Source organism: Lactuca saligna, chromosome 8, assembly GCF_052625555.1.
Source record: "Lactuca saligna cultivar CGN05327 chromosome 8, ASM5262555v1, whole genome shotgun sequence".
Lineage (NCBI taxonomy): Eukaryota > Viridiplantae > Streptophyta > Magnoliopsida > Asterales > Asteraceae > Lactuca > Lactuca saligna.
In genome coordinates, this window is record NC_136424.1 from 35,213,711 (window position 1) to 35,237,553 (window position 23,843).

At 31.4% G+C, this 23,843-nt stretch overlaps 1 protein-coding gene and 1 long non-coding RNA gene across 16 annotated transcripts; one reads left to right on the top strand and one right to left on the bottom strand.

Moving 5' to 3' along the window:
• Window positions 1-2,902: 2,902 nt before the first annotated feature.
• LOC145011176 (uncharacterized) lies at window positions 2,903-7,426 on the bottom strand. Of its 15 annotated transcripts, none has more exons than XR_013664051.1 (10): window positions 6,964-7,425; window positions 6,660-6,721; window positions 6,457-6,533; window positions 6,303-6,352; window positions 5,892-5,944; window positions 5,184-5,355; window positions 4,941-5,015; window positions 4,194-4,624; window positions 3,801-3,857; window positions 2,903-3,182 (listed from the first exon to the last, which is right to left on the bottom strand). It is a non-coding gene; the product is annotated as an uncharacterized LOC145011176 (long non-coding RNA). The 15 variants fall into 15 exon arrangements; XR_013664050.1 differs by having other exon boundaries at window positions 6,457-6,585; XR_013664048.1 differs by having other exon boundaries at window positions 6,660-6,802; window positions 6,964-7,424.
• A 2,596-nt stretch (window positions 7,427-10,022) lies between these two features.
• On the top strand, window positions 10,023-11,958 carry LOC145009550 (protein FAR1-RELATED SEQUENCE 5-like). Its single transcript, XM_078968227.1, has 4 exons — window positions 10,023-10,108; window positions 10,218-10,476; window positions 10,615-11,184; window positions 11,347-11,958. Exons 1-4 carry the CDS (start codon window positions 10,023-10,025, stop codon window positions 11,956-11,958), a joined length of 1,527 nt encoding a protein of 508 aa, XP_078824353.1.
• Window positions 11,959-23,843: the final 11,885 nt, after the last annotated feature.

A 23,843-nucleotide genomic window follows, 5' to 3' on the forward strand; every position in this document is an offset into this window, starting at 1 on the left:
AGCCTAGAAGCCAGATTTTGACTAAAAAGCTTCAACCTTTAGACCAAAATGACTTCAAAGCTAAACCACACTAAATCTAAGCACTTGTAGATAAAGTTTATAGCTTTATACCTCCAAGTGATCTGAAATGGAACACCAAACTCGAATCTACTGCTTCTCCTTTGATCCACCACCTTGATATACTCTTCACTTTCTTGGAAATGGCTTCACAATCACCAAAAATGATCTTTAATGACCTCCAAAGCTCCAACACTCAAGGGAGGGTTAAGGTTTCATGGAGGCTGTATGAATGTGAGATGGGGGGATGATAATTGGGGTGTTATTTTCTTTATATAACGGCATGCTCTAAAAATTAGGGTTTAGGGTCTCTGAGAGTACGTTGGGCATACCTCTCGTACGCTGGGCGTACTCGTCCCTAAACCCGCAATCATTTACTACACTACGTTGGGCGTACACCAACTTACGTTGGGCGTACCCATCCGGATACGTGCATGCTTCCCTTGCATGCATGGGACTTGCTTTCCAAACATTTCCATTAGGGGACCATTTATGCCAAACGCTTTAAAGTACTATAACTTCTTCATTCTAAGTCCGTTTTCGACGAACGTTATATCTGCAAAAACATTGTGAAGAAGCCCTACGCTCCTAACCACACTCCCAAGCGTTAAACCTTCCGAATAAATCTCGGGACCCTAAAAGATCGAATCGCTCATACCCTGGGCCTCCGAGACTGCCACAAAGTGCTTTTCAAAATGGGGTGTTACAATGTAGTAGTAGGAGGAGGAGGAGGAGGTCGATGATAGTGGTGATAGGTGATTCCCACGGTGGCAGTGGACTTTCAGTAGCCTCTTGCTACCTTTTTTTGGCATCATTTGGCAGTTGTTCGATGAAAGGGATAAAGGGGAGGGTGTGAGGGAGTTGAGGTGGTTATAAGGTGGTGGTTTTCAATCAATGGAGGTGGTAAAATGGTGATATAGGTGGTAGAATAAGATGGTTATGTTCGTGGTGTGTAGTGGTTTAATAACCGAGAGAGAGAGAGAGAGAGAGAGAGAGAGAGAGAGAGAGAAAGAGAGAGAAGTTTTAGAGAGATTGAGTTGGCGAATCTTAACAAGGAAGGGTTGATGAATAAGAATCACAAGTGCTCTTTTTATAGTAGAATAGTCGTCTCACAAGATTATGAGACCAAATACACTAAACCCATACTTGAACATTGATGAAATGTGCACACAAGAGAGTATGGTGATGTGTAGAGGGGTTGTTTATGGGGTGGGGGGAGGAGAAAGACCAAAAAACTTTGATTTTTCATTTCTAGCCAAAATGGGTAGGCCCTGATATGTATATTTATAATGCACTAGTTTGTTATATATTATTCCTAGTTTATCGCATCTAAACCACACCTTACAGGCAGTGAACCCAATCGAATATAGTATAGTTTTGATAAGCAAGGGTGTCAAACTCAATGGGAAAGGTAGTGAATTAATATTAGTGTATTTGGTTATAGGTTACATTAAATAAATGAAAGCAATAAAAATAGGTTTTTATTATAAAAGCTCAATTAAATCAACAACTAAACTAACTAGATAAACTGACTGGAATCGAATCACTTCAGGTACTTTGGTTTAGACTAGATTACTTCAAAGTAGGAGGACTAAAGGTGATAATGTTCAATAGTTAAGCATTGAGGAATTCTAGAACCTCCCATATGGGGGGGGGGGGGGGGGGGGGGGGCAATTATAGAATCCCTTATAAGGTTTCCTTGGGCTTTAAGTATGCCTTGGATGCCTTAGGGAAGAAGTAAAGGGATTAGGGCTATCTTGGAGATACATGCCTTATCAAATACCTTCATAATCACCTATATAAACTCCATTGAAGTTGAATTTCATCCATGTGTTATTCCTAAGAGCAATTCTGATTTGTGCTTATCTTCTTCTTCTCTCACTCTCTCTTCAAGCTCCGTGGTTTCAAGGGTTTGGGCGTGAACCATTAGAGGCGCAACACTTATGTCACTTGTTTCCAATAGTCTTTCAAGAAGGTTTCTTTGTTATTCTCTACAATAAAAATCAAGGTATGTTTCTCCTACCCTAATTAGTATAATTTCGAAAATATGCTAGGTATCCTAGTGTTTCTTCTTTGTTGTTCAAAGTTGTATGTTCAATTAGAGAAAACATAGATCAAGTCATAGGGTTGCATGCACATATAAGATTTTATATGTTTTGCATAATACCCATCATCATAATGAGAAGACCTTAAGTAACGGTTCCAGAGATCCACATCTTGACAAGAGAGTAACCAATCTTCATTTTTGACATTGGCAGTTTTCAAGGTACTAGTAAGATGACCCGCGACTCCAAAACATGCATGGTGGGTGTGAAATAGCTCTCTTCATGCATCATAGTTCGATTGATTGAGATCCAAGATGAGATGTATATAAACCTTGATGTTGGTGACACCGAAATGTTTTTGATTTTTAGATGCTTCCAACATCAAGTATAAAGAAGGAGTAGAAGAAACGAATAGAAGAATATGGTAGAAGACATGAGAGATGCCGATGAGAGGAAGGCCAACGGTAGGAGGTGGGAGCTAGGCTTAGGAGAAGAAAATTCTATGGTATCTGATACCATGTAAAATTGTTATTTTCTCATGAATTGGTCATAAACATTTACATCCATTAATAAATATATTACAATAGAAACTAGGCCATACAAGATGGACAATACATAAATAATACAACATCAAAGTTTGGGCCTATACAAACATTTGAAACATGCATATGCTAATATAAAGTAGTTCATATAAAATTTTGTTTTATTTTTAAAAAGGGCAAATTGCACCCTTTTGGGCGGCCTACTAAATCTATTATATTAACTAGAAAGGGTCCCCGCGTTGCGGGGGTTGGAAGGTGTTTGGTAGCCACAGTAAAGAAGGTTGCCATTCTCTACAATTTGACCATTTACAAATGCATAATAGTCAAATATGTTGAACAAAATGAATGTACATTGATATTTCTTAATTGCATTACTATAACTGAAAAACAAATCAATGAAGGTACATTGGTACTTCTTGTATTTAATCCAAGAATAAAAAAAATTAACCATCCACTCCATGCTTCTGTCCATATTGTGGTCTTATATGGTTTGTTAGGAGTAAAAGTTTCGCAATAGAATCCATTGCATGTGTTTATCCTGTCAGTTTTGGAAATATAGGCAAAAAATCTTGCATAAGAAAATGTCAAAAACTATCAGGAACGAAATGTCAAAACTGAAATGGGTTTTTCAATCCTTCAATTAGAAATGATCCATGAAAATTGAATGATAGTTACTTAGTCAAAACTTTAAGAGGTTTTCCTAGTAACCACACATAAAATGTTAATGAAACTAATCCAAGAAACCATTTTTCTAGTTAGTTTTAGGGAAAAAAAACACCAACAGTGAGAAACTAATCCAAGAAAACATTTTTCTAGTTGGTTGTGAAAAAAACACCAACAGTGAGAAACTAATCCAAGAAAACATTTTTCTAGTTGGTTGTGAAAAAAACACCAAGAGTGACATTCTAAACATCTACACATATTTGTTGATCTTTTTTTGTTACTTTTCGGACAAAAAGAAAACTCTGTAGTTGTTTCTTTTTTCCCCCTTAAACCGACGGCTATATAAAAAATAATGAAAATACGGAACCACTTTAATTTATACAAAAAATAGTTCAAATTAAAAGATTGTTAAAAGGGGAAACCGTCGATTTAACATAAATTGCATGTAAAAAAATTGAATTTCAAAACAAAAAGAAAAGGGAATGTATCTCACCTGATAAAGTCTTTGGCTGAAATGACCAATCTTATAGAGAGGTCTGTCAAAAAGGCCCTTCATATAAAAAACATTGAACCCGTTAGTTTATATTACACCATTTCAAACATATTTACTCTATAAATTTAGAATCGATATTCTTCACAGACAAAAAAGGTTGCTAACATCCAACCTTCATACATTTTCTAAACTTTGGGACAAAACTCTAAAAATGGTTCATTCAAAAAATGATACAATACGTCTTTCACTTGTTATAAGTAATATGATTCAGAAATGGATCATTCCATTCCATTCCAATAGCCGTTATTGATTCCAATGGAATATACAATTCCATTCTTTCCCCAATAACATCATTTCAAAGTACATCTAAAAGAGTAGTCATTCATCATTTACCTCATCTTTCATCATGTTGTGTCTCGTTTGCACCTAACCAAACTTTTATAATCATCAAAAAGAATGTTGAATCCAATCGATTTTTTCTAGCCAAATTATTAATCATCCTACAATCAGCATCAACAGAAGGAGAATTTATAATATCTTGAAACTTCAATTCTAAATTATTGTTGTAAATTGTTACAACAATGGTCCATATGGCAGTAAATTGATACATAAATGGTCCATGTTATAGTTGACTGTTACATAATTGGTTTTTGTAATAGTAAACTGTCATAGGGACCATTTACGTAAGAATTTAATGTCATAGGGACTTTTTTGTAACACTTAACTGCGATGGGACCAGTTACGTAATTGTTTGCTACATCAGGCACCAAATATGTAATTGACAAATGCAGCTTTTTTATGTTGTCTATTTTAAATAACACAAACTAAAAAAATATCAGAAATAGCATAACACACACAGTAAACCAATCAAATTATCATAAAATAATGCATAAATGAGAATATACTTGAGTTAGTTTGATATGTTTAGAATGTAGAACATTTTTTCTATGAACTGAACACCATTTTACTGTTATACTATTTGGATGTATATTGTTTTTTTTTTCAAACTGATGCAATGTAGAGTGCTATAAAGCACACTTTCATGCTAACATAAAAAAGAAATACAATACAAATACCAAAACTTACATTTTACATACTAAACTTTTAAAAATTAAATCATAATTATGAGATGATCGATACCAGTCCCTGAATGGGTTGTTGGATTCCATAACAGTCATCTTTAAAAAGGTGCCATCAAGTTAAGTTGAACCTAAACTAACGACACAAAAAAAAATACTGAATCAGCTAAAAAACTAAAAGATTCTACAAATATGGTTTACAACCTATATAATCAAAACCCGGCATAAAAATGCCAAGGTGTAAATCCTAATCCATCAATGTTCTATATATTTTTTGTAAAGCACTAATTAATAATTGCAATACCTCTTTGGCTCTTTCTTATGAAAATTGCCTCCATCAAGCATTGAAGCCTTTTTGTTTTGAAAAACATGTGAGAAATGTTGAGCAATTCCTGCACCAATACTTGCGATCACTGGTATGCTCATAGCATCCGAGAATAGTTTTATCAGATTAATATCAAATCTTTTTCCCTGGCCTGGATATAAAAAATAAAAATTCATACATAAACTATAACACTTTTAACAAAAATAAAGAAAGAAAGAAACTGAAAAATGTGTGTGTCGTTTGATTATTATTTAGATACCATCACAGTTGAGCAAAATTTCACCAGTTTCTAATTCTTCTACAACTTTAGTAAGCTCATATTTGTATTTCATTAATGGTCCATTTTACTCTTTGCCTTATGATTTTTTATCCACTTATGAACGACAAAATAGAAACAAATGAAGGGTATATAAGTAATTTTGTCATTTGCATACAGAGGTTGAAAAAGAAGAGTAGAAGCACAATTTTGGTACCTAAGTATAGATGATTTTTATAATTTTGGTCCTCATTTTCAGTTTTTTTTTTACATATAGTCATTTTACTTGGAACAAAGAGCAAAAACATTTAAAAAAAAACCTCAAATAAGGTCGAAAACAGCAAGATATATTTTTTGGGGAAAAAAAAAAAACTAAAAGAGTCTGTTTACTTAGCGACCAAAAATGTGAAGTACACTAAAAAAGAACTAACCCGTTCAAGATATATGAGGGTGTGGGAAGTTCCAACAACATCCAGATGTAAACCTAATAAGGATAATTGATAATCAAGTTGGGATGCAAATTCAACAATTACATAGCAAATCCAGAAACAATTGCATGTACTGAAAAATAGAAAGTGAAATATATGTTAATGGCTTGTGACGCTCAAAGAAAGTGGGTTTTAATAGATCCATTCAATTGTTGCCTCGATTTACAATCAAATTCATGAGGTGGAAGACCTTCTATGTTGTCCAAACCATACTCGACAATTCTAATTTCAATCCAATAACATGTTTCTTTGTTATGTTTGTCGATAAAATTACTAACCTTACTGAAGTTCAATGTAAGATGGGACAAAGTAAATTAACATGAATTTATGACAAAAATATGTGTGGATACTTACCTGAACATTTTTTTTTGTGATGAATTTACTCTTTCAAGTTGTGTAGGACACTGAAAAAAAAAAAAAAAAAAAAAACTAATGAGAAAGAAAAATAGAGAAACTAAATCAAGAAAAACTGAACAAATATTAGGTAAAAAAAGGAAAATCAGCATACCTCAGCTAAGCAGACGTTTGGTTGACAAAAGCAGTGGAGGGAACAGATGTAGACGATTGAATTTTGGAGAGTTTTGACTTTAAAGGTAAAATCATTGTATCTCAGAGTATTAAAATTTTTCATACTTATCTATTGACCACATTATAAATCCCAATCAAATTAGCATAATTCTTGGACGAAACAAAAGGTAAGAAACTCCTAACCTGCTCAATCACTGGTCCATTTGAGAGATCGAAAGCAGCAGCATTGAGTTACACAATTTCCACTAAAATTCATAAGAATAATTATTAAACTGTAAAGACTTCCCAGATCGTGAAAAGTAATCAGGTGCAAGACTGAAACTATCCTACAAATTTACATCAAATACTCGTAAGAAACACGTAAATAAAAACCGATCAACAAAACCCACATAAGAATTAGGGTTTAGATCAATGTTATTGTTTGAAAGGGTTATATGAGTGGAAAAATTAGTAAATATGAAGATTTTGAATGGAAACAAAACCCTACCTTGTTTACATCTACGACACCGATGAGAAAGTTCACTTTATCATCATTCGAGAACAACGTTGTGTTAATTTTCAACGCCATCAGTGGAGAAAGCCATGGATTAGGGTAGACAGATCAGAGATGGGGAGAAATTGGGTTTTCATGGCCACATGAATAATCATGGTGGCGGAAGCTGCTGAGTCGCTTTGCTTGTCGCAGTCTGCATTCTCCTGCTTCTTTAATGGATGCTATGGCAGAGGCGGTGTCGGTGAAAGCTAAAACGGAGTCCGATTGATGGTCATTTTCATCGCGTCTCTATTCCCATCATGACCAACAACGAAATCTGAGATGGTTTTTTGTCAATCAAAGCAAGCAGATGGGGAATCATAATCGGTGGGTATGGAAGAAAGACCCTTCTAGGAGGAGGTCATATGGCGGTGGAAGAATCGGGAAGAGATTGGACGAATTCCACATTTATCGGTGGAGGGATTAAGCGGGGATTAAACAAACCATGGTAGACTAACTAACCCAAGGAACAGTATCTGTGGTCAGGCGGCACTGTAGCTAAGGATGGATATATATATATATATATATATATATATATATATATATATATATATATATATATATATATATATATATATATATATATATATATATATATATATATATATATATAAAAGGATAGGATTAAATGAGAACGCCTAAAAGGTTGAGAACGCGACAACACTTATCAGCCAATCATTTTATTAGGGTATTTAAGTAAATTTGTATTTAATCTATTTTTTAATTAATATAATACAATTAATAATCAATATATTATCCATTAATAATTTCCTATAATTAAGGGATATTCCATAGTTATCGTTCAAGGAGATATTGAATTGAAGATACGATTTCCAGGGACGATTTCGAGTATAGCAATCGGGATTTCATTCGAATTTTGTCTATTGTTAATCATTTACGTTTGAAGATAACAACGCAATATACCATTCGTGATTCAAATCAATATCAATGTCGGACTGTTTTGATTACAGTAGCGATGATACTAGGGGTGAGCATGGTGCGGTTTTCAGACCAAACCGAACCACAAACCGCATGGTGCGGTTTTTGCATTCTTAAAACCGTTGGGTGCGGTTTTGCAATGGTTCGGTTTTTCGGTTTTTAATTGCGGTTTCGGTTTGTATCGGTGCGGTTTCGGTTTTTAAACCGTGTTAAGAATTTCGTGCAGTTTTCTTATGTTTTTTCGTGCGGTTTTTTTAAACTGTAAGAACTGAAAACCATGTGCATGTAAGCTTGTATTGTGCTGTTTTTTTTAATACATTCATTTTCAGCTCAAAACAAAATTATATAATCAAAAATTGTAACTCGCTTAAAATACAACTTGTCACTACTCTTACAAACTAATTAATGATTGAAGGTTGGTTGATTTTGAGTTAATTTGTTACAAGCTTATTACATGTAATCGATTAGTACGTTTGGCTAACAATAGAACATTTCTTTTGCACCCCATATAGTTTTATACAAACACAAAATAAACATATAATAAATATATTATCGTTTATAACTATTTTAAATAGAATGTATATAATATACATTGATTGATTTATTACTATACACACTTGCGGTGCGGTTCGGTTTTGATGGATCGGTTTTTAGGATAGAAACCGCACCGCACCGTTGACCTTCGGTTTTTGCAAAAATTAAATCCGCACCATTGGTTTTTGCAACGGTTTCGGTTTTTCAGTTGCGGTTTTGTCGGTTTTTCTTTAGTCGGTTCGGTTTTTGCTCACCCCTAGATGATACAGAAAACGATGATCAATATGGCGAAGAAGAAATCAACTGTAATGAATATGATGACGACGATTCCTATAATTTTGATGATCAATTCAACGGAAGAAATCAATTATCTGATTATGCGAGTGAAGGTAAATAATGAAAACAATGTCAATATCTTGTAAATACAGATCGTGTTTTTCAATATTTATTGAATTTTTGTATATGTTGAATAAGACCGGAGTACATATTTGTATATGATTAGTCATATATGTTGCATGTATTAATTACGTAATGCTGGTTTATATCACATATCGTTGTACAGGAGTCCTTCGTTGGTGATTTTTTCTTAAGTTTAATACAATGTTGATTAAGTTTGATAATCATTGGTGATTATGCGTTATTACGACTCAAATAAGTAAACAATTCAACTCTGGTTACTGTTTCACAGATGTTTATTATGATTATAAAGTTATGTAGTTTATGTATACGTAATTCATAGAAATTTATATCAGGTCTTGCATGTCGTATTATTGTTTTTTGTTGTCTTAAAAACAGGTACAAATCGAACTGATTCTGAAGAGGAATCATTCAATAGTAATGTTGTTGACTCGCCTGGTGGGAAAACCAAGTTGTGGAAACCTATTGTTCCTAAAGATTTTATGCCAGATGTAGATGCTATATATCAATCATTAGAGGAGGCGGTTGAAATGTATAAATTATATGCAGATAAAGCAGGTTTTTATGTCAGGTTAAATACGGTAACGAGGTTTGGTGACAAAAGCATTAAAAAAAGATATGTAGTGTGCAACAAAATGGGTAAAATACCTAACAGATCAACTGACACTTTGGATCCTGAGGGGAGTGGAAGGAATAAACGAAACTCAAACTTCAAAATTACGGACTGCAAGGCATTGATAAAGTTTGAAAGGTTACATATGCAAACTAATGCTTGTAAAATATATGAGTTTGAAGAGAATCACAACCACCCCCTAGAGACTAAAGAAGAAAGACGGTATTCCAAACGTGCACGACGACTTAGTTATAAAGACAAGGAGTTTATAGTGCGTTCTTCAACATCTAACATTGGTGCAACAAAGGCACACAAGTTACAAGCTAGTTTGCAAGGAGGTTATGAAAACGTTGGCCCTGAAGCAACTGATTATAAAAATTTCAGAAAGAATGTGGGAAACATTATAGGTGACAAGGATGCACAGCTGGTTGTTGACAAAATGAACATGAGGAAAGATTAGTTACATAATTACACATTTGAGTATAAATGTGTTGATAGTGTGTTAAACGCAATGTTTTGGGCGGATGAAACCGATAAGTTATATTACAAGGAGTTTGGAGATGTGATATCATTTGATGCTACATTCCGAACAAATAAGTATGCTCTTATACTCATTACACTTTTTTTTTATTTAAGTATGAATATTGATGTTTTTTTGACTTTGTAATCAATATTGAATCTGTTTTTAATTACCTTTTTGATACAGGTATGGAATGATTTTTGTGCCGTTTACAGCCATTGATAACCACAAACGTTCAATAAACATTGGGGCAGGTTTGTTAAGCAACGAGTCAATAGAATCTTATCGTTGGTTGCTCGAAGCTTTTTTGAAAGCACATGTAAAACACCCTCAATTAGTGTTAACAGACCAAGATCCAACAATTCTACAGGCCGTTGAAGCAATATTTCCTACTTCTAATCATCGTTTATGTATGTGGCACATTATGAAAAAACTACAAGCCAAGGTGTGTATATTTTGGTCTAAGTTAACACGCAACATGTTTTATTCATTAATGATTTACACAGTTTTACATATTTTTAATAACGATTAGCATACATATTGTTTATTCATAGTTAATCTAATAAATTTCTATTTTTTTTAGGTTTCAGCCGATTTTTTGAAAAACACTGATTTTCGTAAGCGTTTTACAAAGCTTGTTTGGAATGTCTATATCGAGCCTGAAGTGTTTGAATCAAGGTCGAAACTGCTTATGAGAAAATTCAAACTACAAGACAAAAGATGGTTCAAAGACATGTACAGGGATCGAAAACTTTGGATTCCAGCCTATTTTAAAGACATGCCACTACACGGTCTGATGAAAACTACTTCAAGGTCTGAAAGCGTGAACTCATATTTTAATAAATACTCTAACTCTGGTAATTTGCTTATCTATTTCATGATGAACTACGACACCGCAATTGGAAAGCAACGAAATGCTCAACAGAAACTAGAACATGATACAAAAAATGCAAAGCATGAAATGACGCTTCCAAGTGGCTTACTAGAACATGCAGCTGTGGTTTACACTAAAAAAATTTTCTTTGAGGTCAAAAAGGAAATATTTAAAGCAGCCTGGTACTGTTCTATCGACAGTGTTGAAAAGATTGACAGGTGGCAAGTTGTTATGATTACACAAACGGATAAGAGCAAACAGTTGAAGATAAAATGCAAGGTTATATTCATCGTTTAAACGCTTTTCATTAGTCATCATAAAAGTATATTATATCATTATTTTTAAATTACATATATTTTTTTCATTATTATGCAATAACCACCAACTAATATGTTACTTCAATCAGTTACTAACATACATTATTTTTATTATACAATGTAGGTTGAACTAAAGTTGCCTGAAAAAGAAGTTAAATGTTCATGCAATCAATTCATACGTACTAGCATTTTGTGTCATCATATTTTTGTTGTATTGAAAAACAACCATATTGAAGAGATTCCAAAGCAGTATATTCTAAGAAGATGGAGAAGGGATGCAATTTCCAGCCATTTGCTTGCCATGAAACATGTTGCCATGGAAATAGAAGATGACACCTTTAAACTTCTAACAGAGGCATACAACAATATTGAATACTGGTTGGATCATTTCAAAAGAAGCAAAGAGAAATTGTTGGAATTTGTTGAAAAAACATGTACGTTGAAGCAGGCAGCAATGGAGTTTGGCAGTTCCAGCCAAACATCATCTGATAACGATGAAGAAGAAATTATTCGGATGCTTGGAATACGCAGCATTCCTGATGAAATAAATATCCATCCACCTGCATCTATACGTACCAAAGGTAGTGGAACTAAGAAAAGAATGGTTAGTGCTATTGAGAAAGCCGTTGCAGCTGCAAAGAAAAAAACCAGAATGTGCACAGGTTGCAATCAATATGTTAACCATAATTTGAGGACTTGCAAAGTAAGACTTGCACGAGAGTCAAAAGCAGCTTAAAATTGCCCAGTCGTTTTCCCAATAGATTTTACTTTTCTATTACATTTATGAATAAGAATATGTTTCTATGATTTAGTAGGTTATGTTATCTTAAACCACTTTCATTATTTTTAACGTTTTTATTTTATTCATAGATGAATAATAGCAATGCCAAATTTGGTAATGTTAACAGATTAATGATATTATCTGGCATTTAAACCTCTTTTATTAGATTAAAACAATTCTCACTTACAATAGATATACTTTTCCTTTCTTGAAATTATAAAACCATCAATCATTATATACTATAGTCATATACAATCCAAGCAGTATTCATAGTTTATTGTATGTTGTTAGTAGTATATCTTAATAACAAATGTTTGTACGATTAATTTTTAAAACAGCTATACATCATATATTGATTTACATTTGCGTTTGGGTAAATTTTAGTCATAAGTTTAACCATGGTCGACTTTAAACCCTTAAGTATAGTCAATAATGAATAACATCATAAATACATTAATTATTTTCAACATATTGATGATATGAAAATTGTTAAATACTCTTCTGTTTAAGATAAAACAATTTGCATTTAAAGTATAATATGTTAGGAATAATTCAAGTAAGTGTTTATGCTATTATTCAATATTTAAACAACAACATACTTTAAGATATAAACCCACCAACAATCATTATATAATATAGATATGTTCACTTTAATTATTAAAAATTCTGATTGTATGTTGATAGTAAAATAGCATATTAACAAATGTTTGTTAGTTAGAATCATTACTAAATATACACTAAAACTATACCATCAATGTTAATCATTATTTTTTAACATAACTTAATTTTTCAAATGTTAATGTAAAATTATAACTACTAAAATATCACTAGTCCATTACTAAAATTACTAAACCAAAAGTAAGTATTGTACGTTCAGCAACCCAAGTTAACATCCTTAGCATACAAAAGCATTGTTTTTAAACTATCCAAAAGAAACCATTGAAGTCATAACTAAAATAACTTTTTTAACATAATTAACTTAAATCATCCAATCTCCTGTGAATTTCTTCCTTTGCAATGGCCAACATTTGAGAACGTTGTTTTGAAGGAATCTTGTGGAATTCATCAACCTTTTACAGCACATAATCCTTTTGCACATTATATTCATGAGTGAGGATTTTTTATAAATACTTTGTCCTCAGTTTAACAAGTTGATCATCTTGTGCAGAAGACTCGTTCTTGAACCCAGCTTTAAACTCATTCATACTTCCACCCATATATGTTTCCATGTGACGCATCGTAAACACACCACAATCAATGTTGTTGTTTATTGTTCTCCAAGGCATTTCCAGTCTATGTGGCATCACATGTGAAAACATCTCAGCTTTTGGATGATTATGAGATTTTAAGTAATCAACTATGTACTCTTTCTAAAAATGTAAAAAAAACATTGTCAACACATATGAAATTTTATTAAGTATGTAAAGTAATTTTTATTAATCACTTACAATGATTTGGGGCAACTGACCATATCTCTCACCATCAGGATCATCAACTTTGCTGTTGTCAACGATTACAAACTCTGGTTGTTGTAGATTGATCACAAAAAGGAAAATGTGGAAGGAACGGATGATTGGTAGGAAAAGCTGCAACGTTTATTAATTACAATTGTATTCACTTTATTTAATATTCATATTTGATCAATGATAAATACACATGTAAGTAAACTGTGGAGATATATCTCTTACCAATCCAACAAAACGTAGGCTTGCGTCCATATCTTCAATAGAAAGCACCAAATTCTCAATGAATTTATCTTTACGTTGACTTTCTGTTAAATCACTTTCAAGATACGAATTCTGTGATCGATTTTTAAAAAATCATTAACTTTTTTATATGTTGTATTTAAAAAATAGTATAATCAACATTGAATAATATTAAATTATACCGTCACATCTGTCTTGCAATAAACTCTCAGAGGCGATTCAGGTGCACGCTTACTTTCATCAAGATTCAACACTTGACTCCAATAATCAATGACATGGCCAAATAGTTCACATGTTGGAAAAATACTTTCCATGTGAAACCCTCTGAGCAGAAAAACCATCCATAGTGTGGAATACTATATCACTGCAAAAGACGTGAACAATTAATACTATTTTTAATAAGCAAACAATAAAATTAAGTAATTCTAAAAATATTTTAAATGCAACTTACTTTGGCTCTCCCTGGAGAGAGAATATCCATTCTGCTACACATTTTTCCTGCCGTGGAACTCCTTTGATGATATCAACAGCCCGTATAACGTAAGGAGATTTCAGATATTCGGATTTCATGCGAGGCCTGTACCCTCTTCTACTAACCCAATGTTCATCATTGTTGAACGGTACTACAGACAAAGGAATTGGCATTTCCATTTTAGATGGTGGTGTATTCTTAAAATATTTTGTTCCAGATCTATTCACGAAGTCTGCATATTCCTGTGACATTTGAATACTACCTTTTGCTATCGGGGAGTTTTCCAACTGTTTGTTAGTTGTAGCTAGAATCAGCGTACGTTCAATTTCAGCCTCGTTATCATACCACCATTGAGATTGATCTGGTTCCTCTGATGCAGAAACTTCAGTAAACAAATCATTTACTTTGTTTTTCCATTCTTTGACCAACTGATTATCAGGATATTTCTTGACAGCATCATTTATTTTGTCTTCCAACCCTTTCTTTTGCTGCAATATCATGTTGTACATCTCCTTTATTGTTGAAATAGTTGTCTAATTAGGTCACCACAATAGAATTATGTTACAAACCAAATAAAAACATTAATATGTCAGTTAGTATTAATTAATACTTTAGAAACTCATTATTCAAATGTGAATAGGTAGTTAACTACCTCAACACTTTCCCCACTTCCACTAAAAATATCATCTCCTTGATTTCCCTACGAAAAGCAACACAATATTAGTTGTTGTACTAATAACTTATTATTTAGTAATGATTATATTATATTACTACCTTACACCTCGCATCTCCTGCATCATTTCCCTGTCAATAATGTATGAATGTAATTAATTTATACTATACCAAATAAACAAATAATAAATTTCATATGCATTGTTCAATACAATTAAAATATTACCTGAACTTTTTCTTGCCCTACATTACCAGTTCCCGATGCTTCATTGATGACTTGAAATGGATCTTGCAATTCACCCATACCCAGACCAATTGTCCTACACTATACTCTTTCTCGCTCACGTAGTTTATCAACATTCCAACAACATATTGTTGGTCTGCATCGTACAATCTTCACTGAATCGCATCGAACACTTTCTACGTATAGCAACTAGTACAAAGACAAATAAAACATGTATTACTTAAATACACTTTAATGAATCTGCACACATAAGGCTACAAATATTGAATGACAGTTTAATTTAAAACAAATCATACCAGCAGTAATATAATTGGCCCAACATAGAATCCTTTTTTGCTGTTTGGATTCCATGCACTTTTTGTCTCCTTAAGGCAATCAAAAACATATCCACACCAATCAATGTCACTTAGATCCATGTCTTTCGTCACTTTTGATAACATCAACAGGTCACATGTGCCCATGCTCATCGACTGACCTAGTGTATTACACAACAGGACAAAGATGTTTACTTTAAACATTAAATCTGCACATGTTGATTGCATAATAACTTGTTGAACTGCCCTTGGTCTAATATTATCTTCATCTTCGAATTGTTTTCTCCAAATAGTTATTGTGTCGTCTGTGACTTCTCTATAAGGCATGGACTTTATTGTAACATGTCCCAGAGGCAGACCCAACATTTCGTGAATAACTTGCCGATTGATTTGTATCTCTCCATGATGAAGTTTGAGTACCATCCTATCTGCGTTAAAATTCCTGACAATATAATGCCCCATAATTGATGCACACCCATCCACTTTCATATTCAACAAATGCCCCAGACCAATAGAAGAAATATAAGCTTCCTTTCCCTTGCTAAGGTTATGCATACAACTGTACAAAATATTTGGAGATGTCCGTACTTGTATTCGCCTAGCTTCTTCTGCACCACTTGCTACAACTTTAGGCAGTTTTCTTGGCTTCAATACATTTCCTTCTTTATTCCTTTGTCTTTTAAATTTCTTCACATTTTCTTTGTCATCATCTTTGAATGAAGTATGATGCCTTCTCTTTTTCCTTGTTACCACAATTTTGTCAGCTTCAAAATCAGACTGTTCATCTTCGTCAAGGTTCTTGACAGTAACATTATCTTTTCCTGTTAAGACATATTTAACACTATAAATGATTATAAATAAATTACCAAACCAATGCTATACTAAATTTATTAAAAAAATAACACTACCTGAAAATGAGTTTATAACAACAACTTCATCACCTTTTGTTTTACATCTATCAAAACGTCTTTTTGTTCTCAATTCATTTTCCCTATTTAGTCCACTGTCTTCTGTCAAGTCATAACTTTCAATCAAACCTGCCAATAATTAGACAACATAATCATCACTGAAGATACTGTAATATACAAGTTACATTACATGAAATCATCATTCATACCTTTTTTTCTGTATATTTTTTTTTAGCTTTTGAAAACCTTGAATTTCCTCCATCAAACTTCTTCACATTAACTTTGGGTTTCCTATTCTTTTCTATTAATAAATACAAAACAAACAAGTTATTAAAACTAGCTACAACATCAAAATCTAAATAAATTTATTTCTAAACAAGTACATTACTTGAATCTGAGCTCAAAACTACAACTTTAAGATCCCTTCGCATTGAATGAGCTGGTGTGCGATTAACACGTTCCCCCACACCTGTCCAAAAAATAAGACATATAATCACTATAGATTCAAATTGATATTTAACATTTTAAATTTCATATAATCATCATCACCACCAGTTTGTTTTTTAGTTTTCTTCTTAGGTGTTGAACACTTCTTCTGTCCTTGTCTCCTAATCTGAGGTTGTACTAGTTCGTTTCCTTCATTGTCTTCATCTTCAATATCAATAAGTAATGGATTGGATTCTTCATTAGTGAATTTGATGAATGCCGTCTTTAGTAATATCCTCTCGCTTTTCTTTCTACCTAATAATAGAATTAAAATACATTAACCATTTATAACTCAGAATTGAATCATTAACAACTCAAATAATCATCCATTATACTTACTAAACACAAACACAATTAAACACATACCCAAAAAACAGAGGAATGTTTACAATAATCATCAATAAACAAACAGTGTACTTAACTTACTCACATAAAATAGTTGGGACTCTTACACCATTATTCTTTACATACAAAACATACTCAATAAAGTACCTATTCACAAATGAATATGTCTTTAACAATACACAAAGCATACAACCAACAACAAGGAATAATACTAGAAAAAGTACTTATTTCTAAAAAACAATCGGATTTTACAAGTAATCATTAGTAATAAATGACAATTATACCCTTCGTTATTATTTTTCTACTAAACACCATTCACAATCTAATACTAACATCAATTACTCCTCTTTTCCCCAAAATCAGAGTAATGTTTACAATAAATCAACAAACAAACAGTGCAATTAACTTTCTCACATAAAACAGTTGGCACTCCTACATCATTATTCTTTACATACAAAATCATGTACAGGATCAAAACCACATACATACTCAATAAAGTACCCATTCACAACTGAATATCACTTTAACAATATACAAAACATACAACCAACAACAAGGATTAATACTAGAAAAGTACTTCTGTCGCACAAACAATCGGATTTTACAAGTAATCATTAGTAATGAATGACATTTATACCCTTCGTTATTATTTTTCAACTAAAAAACATTCACAATCAAATAATAACATCAATTACTCTTCTTGTGCTACTTATAATGTAAAAAAAGCCCTAATTTTTGGGTTTACGTAACCTTATTTCAGTTCAAAGTAGTCGACTACGATTACACATGTATATGCATCTTAGAACTATCAAACACAATCATAAACTATTGATTTTTAAGCACATTCAATATCACAATACCGTAAATTCGAAACTCATCTATAATTACCATTTTCATTTAAACAATCAAATACACCAATGTGTTATTTGTAAAACACAACATTTAAATCAACATTCATCAGAGATGAAGAATCAATACAGTTCATAATCGACGATATAAAGAAAAAACGAAAGACCCAACTTCTAGGGTTTTAAGAATCGTTAAATGTACACATTAACAAAAACTAAACACACTAATACACCCGTTTTCCAGTCAATCGACATTCAATAAAGATTAGAAACCTTACTTTTTCCACTTTGATTGATCAACGACGACATTCCTTCACCTTCGACGCTTCACAGAGTTCTGAATGCAAAATACCTCTTCACGGATGAACAGTATTAATCGCATGTGGTATAATCGTTTATCTATGATGCTATTTTTCATTCAAGATATGATCGAATCATCCAAAAGATTAAACGTTAACTGTGATTACTAAAACATAGGAACGGTTTCTTTTAATTTTCAAACTTACCCGATATATTCAAATTGGATGACATCATAAAATTACTTGAATACCCTTTTATATTTTTTTTAATTAAAAAAACAATTAAATTCATTTATTATTTTCTTTAAATTAATGATCAATGATATCCTTAGATTATAAATATTTAATGTACCAGATTTGTTCTCGCGTTCTCAACCTTTTAGGCGTTCTCATTTGATCCTTTCCCTATATATATATATATATATATATATATATATATATATATATATATATATATATATATATATATATATATATATATATATATATATATAGGTAAGTTCAATTGAGAAAAAATAAAAGGTTGAGAATGGGGGAATCATTCTCAGCCAATCATTTTATACATGTAAAACACATTTAGATTAAGTCATTAAAGACACGCTGTTTTTCTGAATCGTTCATTCGTTCTTCATCAACAACATTTGTTATTTATTCATCTGGATCGTTCCTCTGTTCTTCATCAACATCATATATTCTCCATCAACATCATCTGTTCTTCATCAACGTCATCTGTTCTTCATCAAAAAAACATCAACGTCACCTGTTCATCATCAAAAAACATCGACACTTCATAAAACATCAATTGTTCATCAAATATCTTCGTTATTTCATCAAAATGTTGTGATTCATCATCAAAAACATTTATTCATACTATTAAGTGTAAGTCGTGATTCAATCTTATCCAGTTTCATTGATGTCAAGCAAAATCGATAAACATAATCCATATTTATCGATGTCACATCATTTTACGATCACCAGTCATCGAAACTTCATCAATCGAACCTTCACCAATATCAAAAAACAGATAGCAATCGAAAGTGCATCAAGATAACCATATATTTGAAGATTTTTTTTAATCGATTTTCAGGCTTGAAAAACGAAGTTTTTCATAAAAAAATTCACAAATTTTGATCTAAACCTACTGATTATTGATTAATTTTGATAGGATTTGATTTGTGTTGTAATTATTGGCTTCAATTGTTAATTTTTTTACCATAATTATATAAGTTAATTTATTTGCACGCCAACTGTTCGATGAAATGCATAAACTAAATATATCACGTAATATTCACAAGTGAATATGTCTTTACACGAGAATCAATGTATGTCTTTTAAAAATACAGAGTAACTATGTAATTCATATGTGAATAACATATAAAAATTATTTTCACATGCAAATGCATGTAATATTCACAAATGAATACAGGTAATATTCATAAATGATAATGTATTTTTTTCGGAAAAAAAAAACATTGTTTTGAGGTCCTAAGCAAGTTTGTAATTCATATGTGAATAACATATAAAAATTATATCTGCGTGTGAACATATGTAATATTCACACATGAATATACATGTAATAATCAAATATGAATATATATATATATATATATATATATATATATATATATATATATATATATATATATATATGTATTATTCACAAATGAATAAATATGTCAATAAAACCGAGAACTAAAAAATATATAAAGTTAAAGATAAAAAAAGCATTTGATAAGAATATATATTTATTCACATACAACTAATCTTTTTAGGTTAATAAAATAATTATATAAGCATATATATTTTTATTAATGTTATATTCATTTGTGAATAAATGATAATTTTTTTTTCGGAAAATTATAAAAATAGAAAAACGTCATTTTGAGGCCCTAAATAGTCCCGAATGGCCGAAAAACACCGTATGTCACGGCGAAGCAGTGAGTTTTGTAAATCGCACCATTTTACATCAAATATGCGAATTTCGTCCAATTCCGAGACTAAACTTCATTGCGGCAAACTGTTTTGATGATGTCACTAAATTTTCATTCCTACTAGTGATGACATCATCATAACATGCTATGTATTCATATAGAGGTGGCAATCGTGTCGTGTCGTGTCGGGTTCGTGTCGTGTCGAAACACTAAACGGGTTGAAAGTGTTTGACCCTAATCCGATCCACTTAATTAACGTGTCGTGTCGTGTCAACCCGTTTATTTTCGTGTCGAGTTTCGGGTTAGGGCTATACCTTGAAATATGTCGTGTCATGTGAGGTTAAAAGATTGAGCATGTTAAAAGAGTAGGAGTTCGGTAGGCGGAAAGGAAAAACTAATAGTTTGGAGGCAGAATAGATGAAGTCATAACAAGTTTATATGACAAAATTAAAAGAGTGGGAGTTGGGGAGGCGGATGAAAAGGTCGCGAGGATGTGAGAGTAGTGAAAGAGACTAGGTAGTTTGGGAGAGAATGGAAAAACTGAAATTAAGTCTTGATCTAGACGACTAAGTCATTTCAACATTACAAAACGACTCAATTCGAAGGTTTTCTTTTACTTATGGTTTCGGTTTTGTATCTTTCTAGTTTATTTAAATAATTCAGAAAACTTGCATATAAATAAACGGGTCATTTTTGAGTCATATTCAAGTTGAAATTCTCAACCCTAACCTTACCTGTTTAATTTTCGTGTCGTGTCGTGTCAACCCATTTATTTAAACGGTTTGAAATATCTTACCAAAACCCATTTATTTCGTGTCGGGTTCGTATCGAGTTTCGTGTCGTGTCAATTTTTGCCACCTCTATATTCATTTATGAATAAAGTTTAGAAATCATTACGACATATTTACTGTTGATGTTACTAACTTCCATCCCACTAGTAAAAACATCATTGTAATCTGTTATTTGTATTTATGTGAATAAAATATACATGTATATTTATTTATTTTGTGAATACAACCTTTATATATAAAAATAAAAAATACACTATAAGAATTGGTTTGTGAATAGTTTTTTTTGTATATTGTAACAATATTATTTTACATGTAAAATCAACATTATACTAAAACAAACAACATTGTATTGGTTAATGAATATCATTTGCATTTGAATTTAACACAATCAAAATGAAGAATATATTAAACTGTATAACATTTACACGTGAATATAAAAACATATTGTCTTCGTCAATGATATCTTCTCAATTACGTCAACCAATCGTCAACCACCAGGATATGAACAAACCATTGATTGAAATGTTATTCTTTTATTGAGTTATAACGATACCTGAAAAACATGTGAATACACATAAAAAATGTTAAAAATATACTTTTAGTTCATAATAATAGCGATTTATCACATTCTAATTATCACATGATATTTTCACACATGAATGTATAATCATATGTGAATATTATATGATATATGTTGTTTATATTGTATATTTACATGTGATATTACATGGTATATACACAAATGAATATTACATAGTATATTCACATATGAATATTATATGGTAGATTTACATGTGAATATTATATAGTATATTTACTTGTGAATATTACACATTCTAGTCACATCTAAATATTGCATGGTATATTCATCCATGAATATTATACAGTATATTCACATATGAATAATATATAGTATATACACTTGTGAATATGATACAATATATTCATATTTAAATATTAAACGATGCATTCACTTGTGAATATTACATAGTATTATCAATTGTAAGTATTAGATAATATATTCACTTATGAATATTAGATGATATATTCATATGTGAATATTACACAGTTTATTCATATATGAATATTACACAGGATATTAACATATGAATATTACAAGGTATATTCACAAATATATATAATTTTTATATGTTATTCACATATGAATAACATATAAAATTATATATTTGTTTTGTGTTTTAATAATCATATACTGATTAAGGTGCGAAAACATATTCATATGTGAATATAACGTGATAATTTAGTTTATGCATTTCATCAAACAGTTGGAGTGCATACAAGTAAGCTTTTTCAAAAATGCTAAAAACAAGATACTTTGACTATTTAAAACTTACAAAATAGTAGATTGATAGAGAATTATATGAAATTTTTCCAAAAAAAAAAATGATTTGATGTTTTTCTAACCTTAATTTCGAAATTTTGTTTGATGATCGATGTTGAATGAATGATATGAAGTGAAGTTGTTGTTGATTATCGATGATGTTGATCTAATGACACTAAGAGTATAATTAATCGTAGATGTTGAAGATATGCTTGTATTCAAGCAAAATTGAAGGTTGGATTGAAAGAACCAAAAACAAAATTTTTTTGTCTACTGTTGAATGACGTTGATGAACGTGTTTTTGACGAAGATGGATGATTGATTAACACTGGATGATGTTGATTGAGGATTTAATTGAAGAAATCTGGATGATCGTTGAAGTTTGGAGAAGAAATTTGGATAATGAACAATGGAGTAGTAATGAATTTGAATTGTTATCAAATTATCCACAGTTACGTATATGTGATTGAAGGATATCATATCATATTTACAAGTTTGCCACCGTGTATTTTATGTTAAGGTGCTAATTAAATGATTGGCTGAGAATGATCCCCCCATTCTCAACCTTTTTTTTTCTCAATTGAACCCTCCTCTCTCTCTCTCTCTCTCTCTCTATATATATATATATATATATATATATATATATATATATATATATATATATATATATATATATAATTTATCCATCCTTAACTACAGTGCCTGACCACACCACAGATACTATAATAATAATAATAATAATAATAATAATTTAATGGTCATTCCGTTATTATATTGCTATGGCTATTCAATAATTTCTTATTTAATCCAACCAAATAGGTCGATAGACTACATTTTATGATGACTATAAATGACATTTTAAGTACAATAATTTAGACATTTTAAGTATAATAATTTAGATATTTTAAGTATAATAATTTAGGTTTGATCACATGTATATGTAATTTAGAAATATTTATTCGTCACATGTGTTCAATAAATATAGAACTAACGAAACCATAGTGAATGTTATAGAGTAGGGGTGTGCATTAAACCGCACAAACCACATAAACCCCTCGCACCGCACCAAACCACACCGCATAATGCGGTTTTGGACGCTCGTGGTGCGGTTTGCGGTTTGTAGTTTTCATAAACCGCACTATGCAGTGCAGTTTGCGGTTTATAGTTAACAAACCACGGTTCAAACCGCACTGCAACATACCATATACACACACACATACACAACATGCTAGATCTTTACCACTTTTAATACCATTAATAATGTTTATGAGATTTCAATTGATAAATATGAGTCAAAATGGGAAACCAACAATATCAAAAATATGTGTTTACAGTACCATAAGTTCATATTATAATTTTAAAATATTGTAAAATATTTTGATGTTATGCATAAAGAAGATGCTTATATAGAAAATTAATCTTTTCATCATAGAATATAGGGATAATGACTTGAAAGGGTAACGAACTTTCGACTTTTGTCAC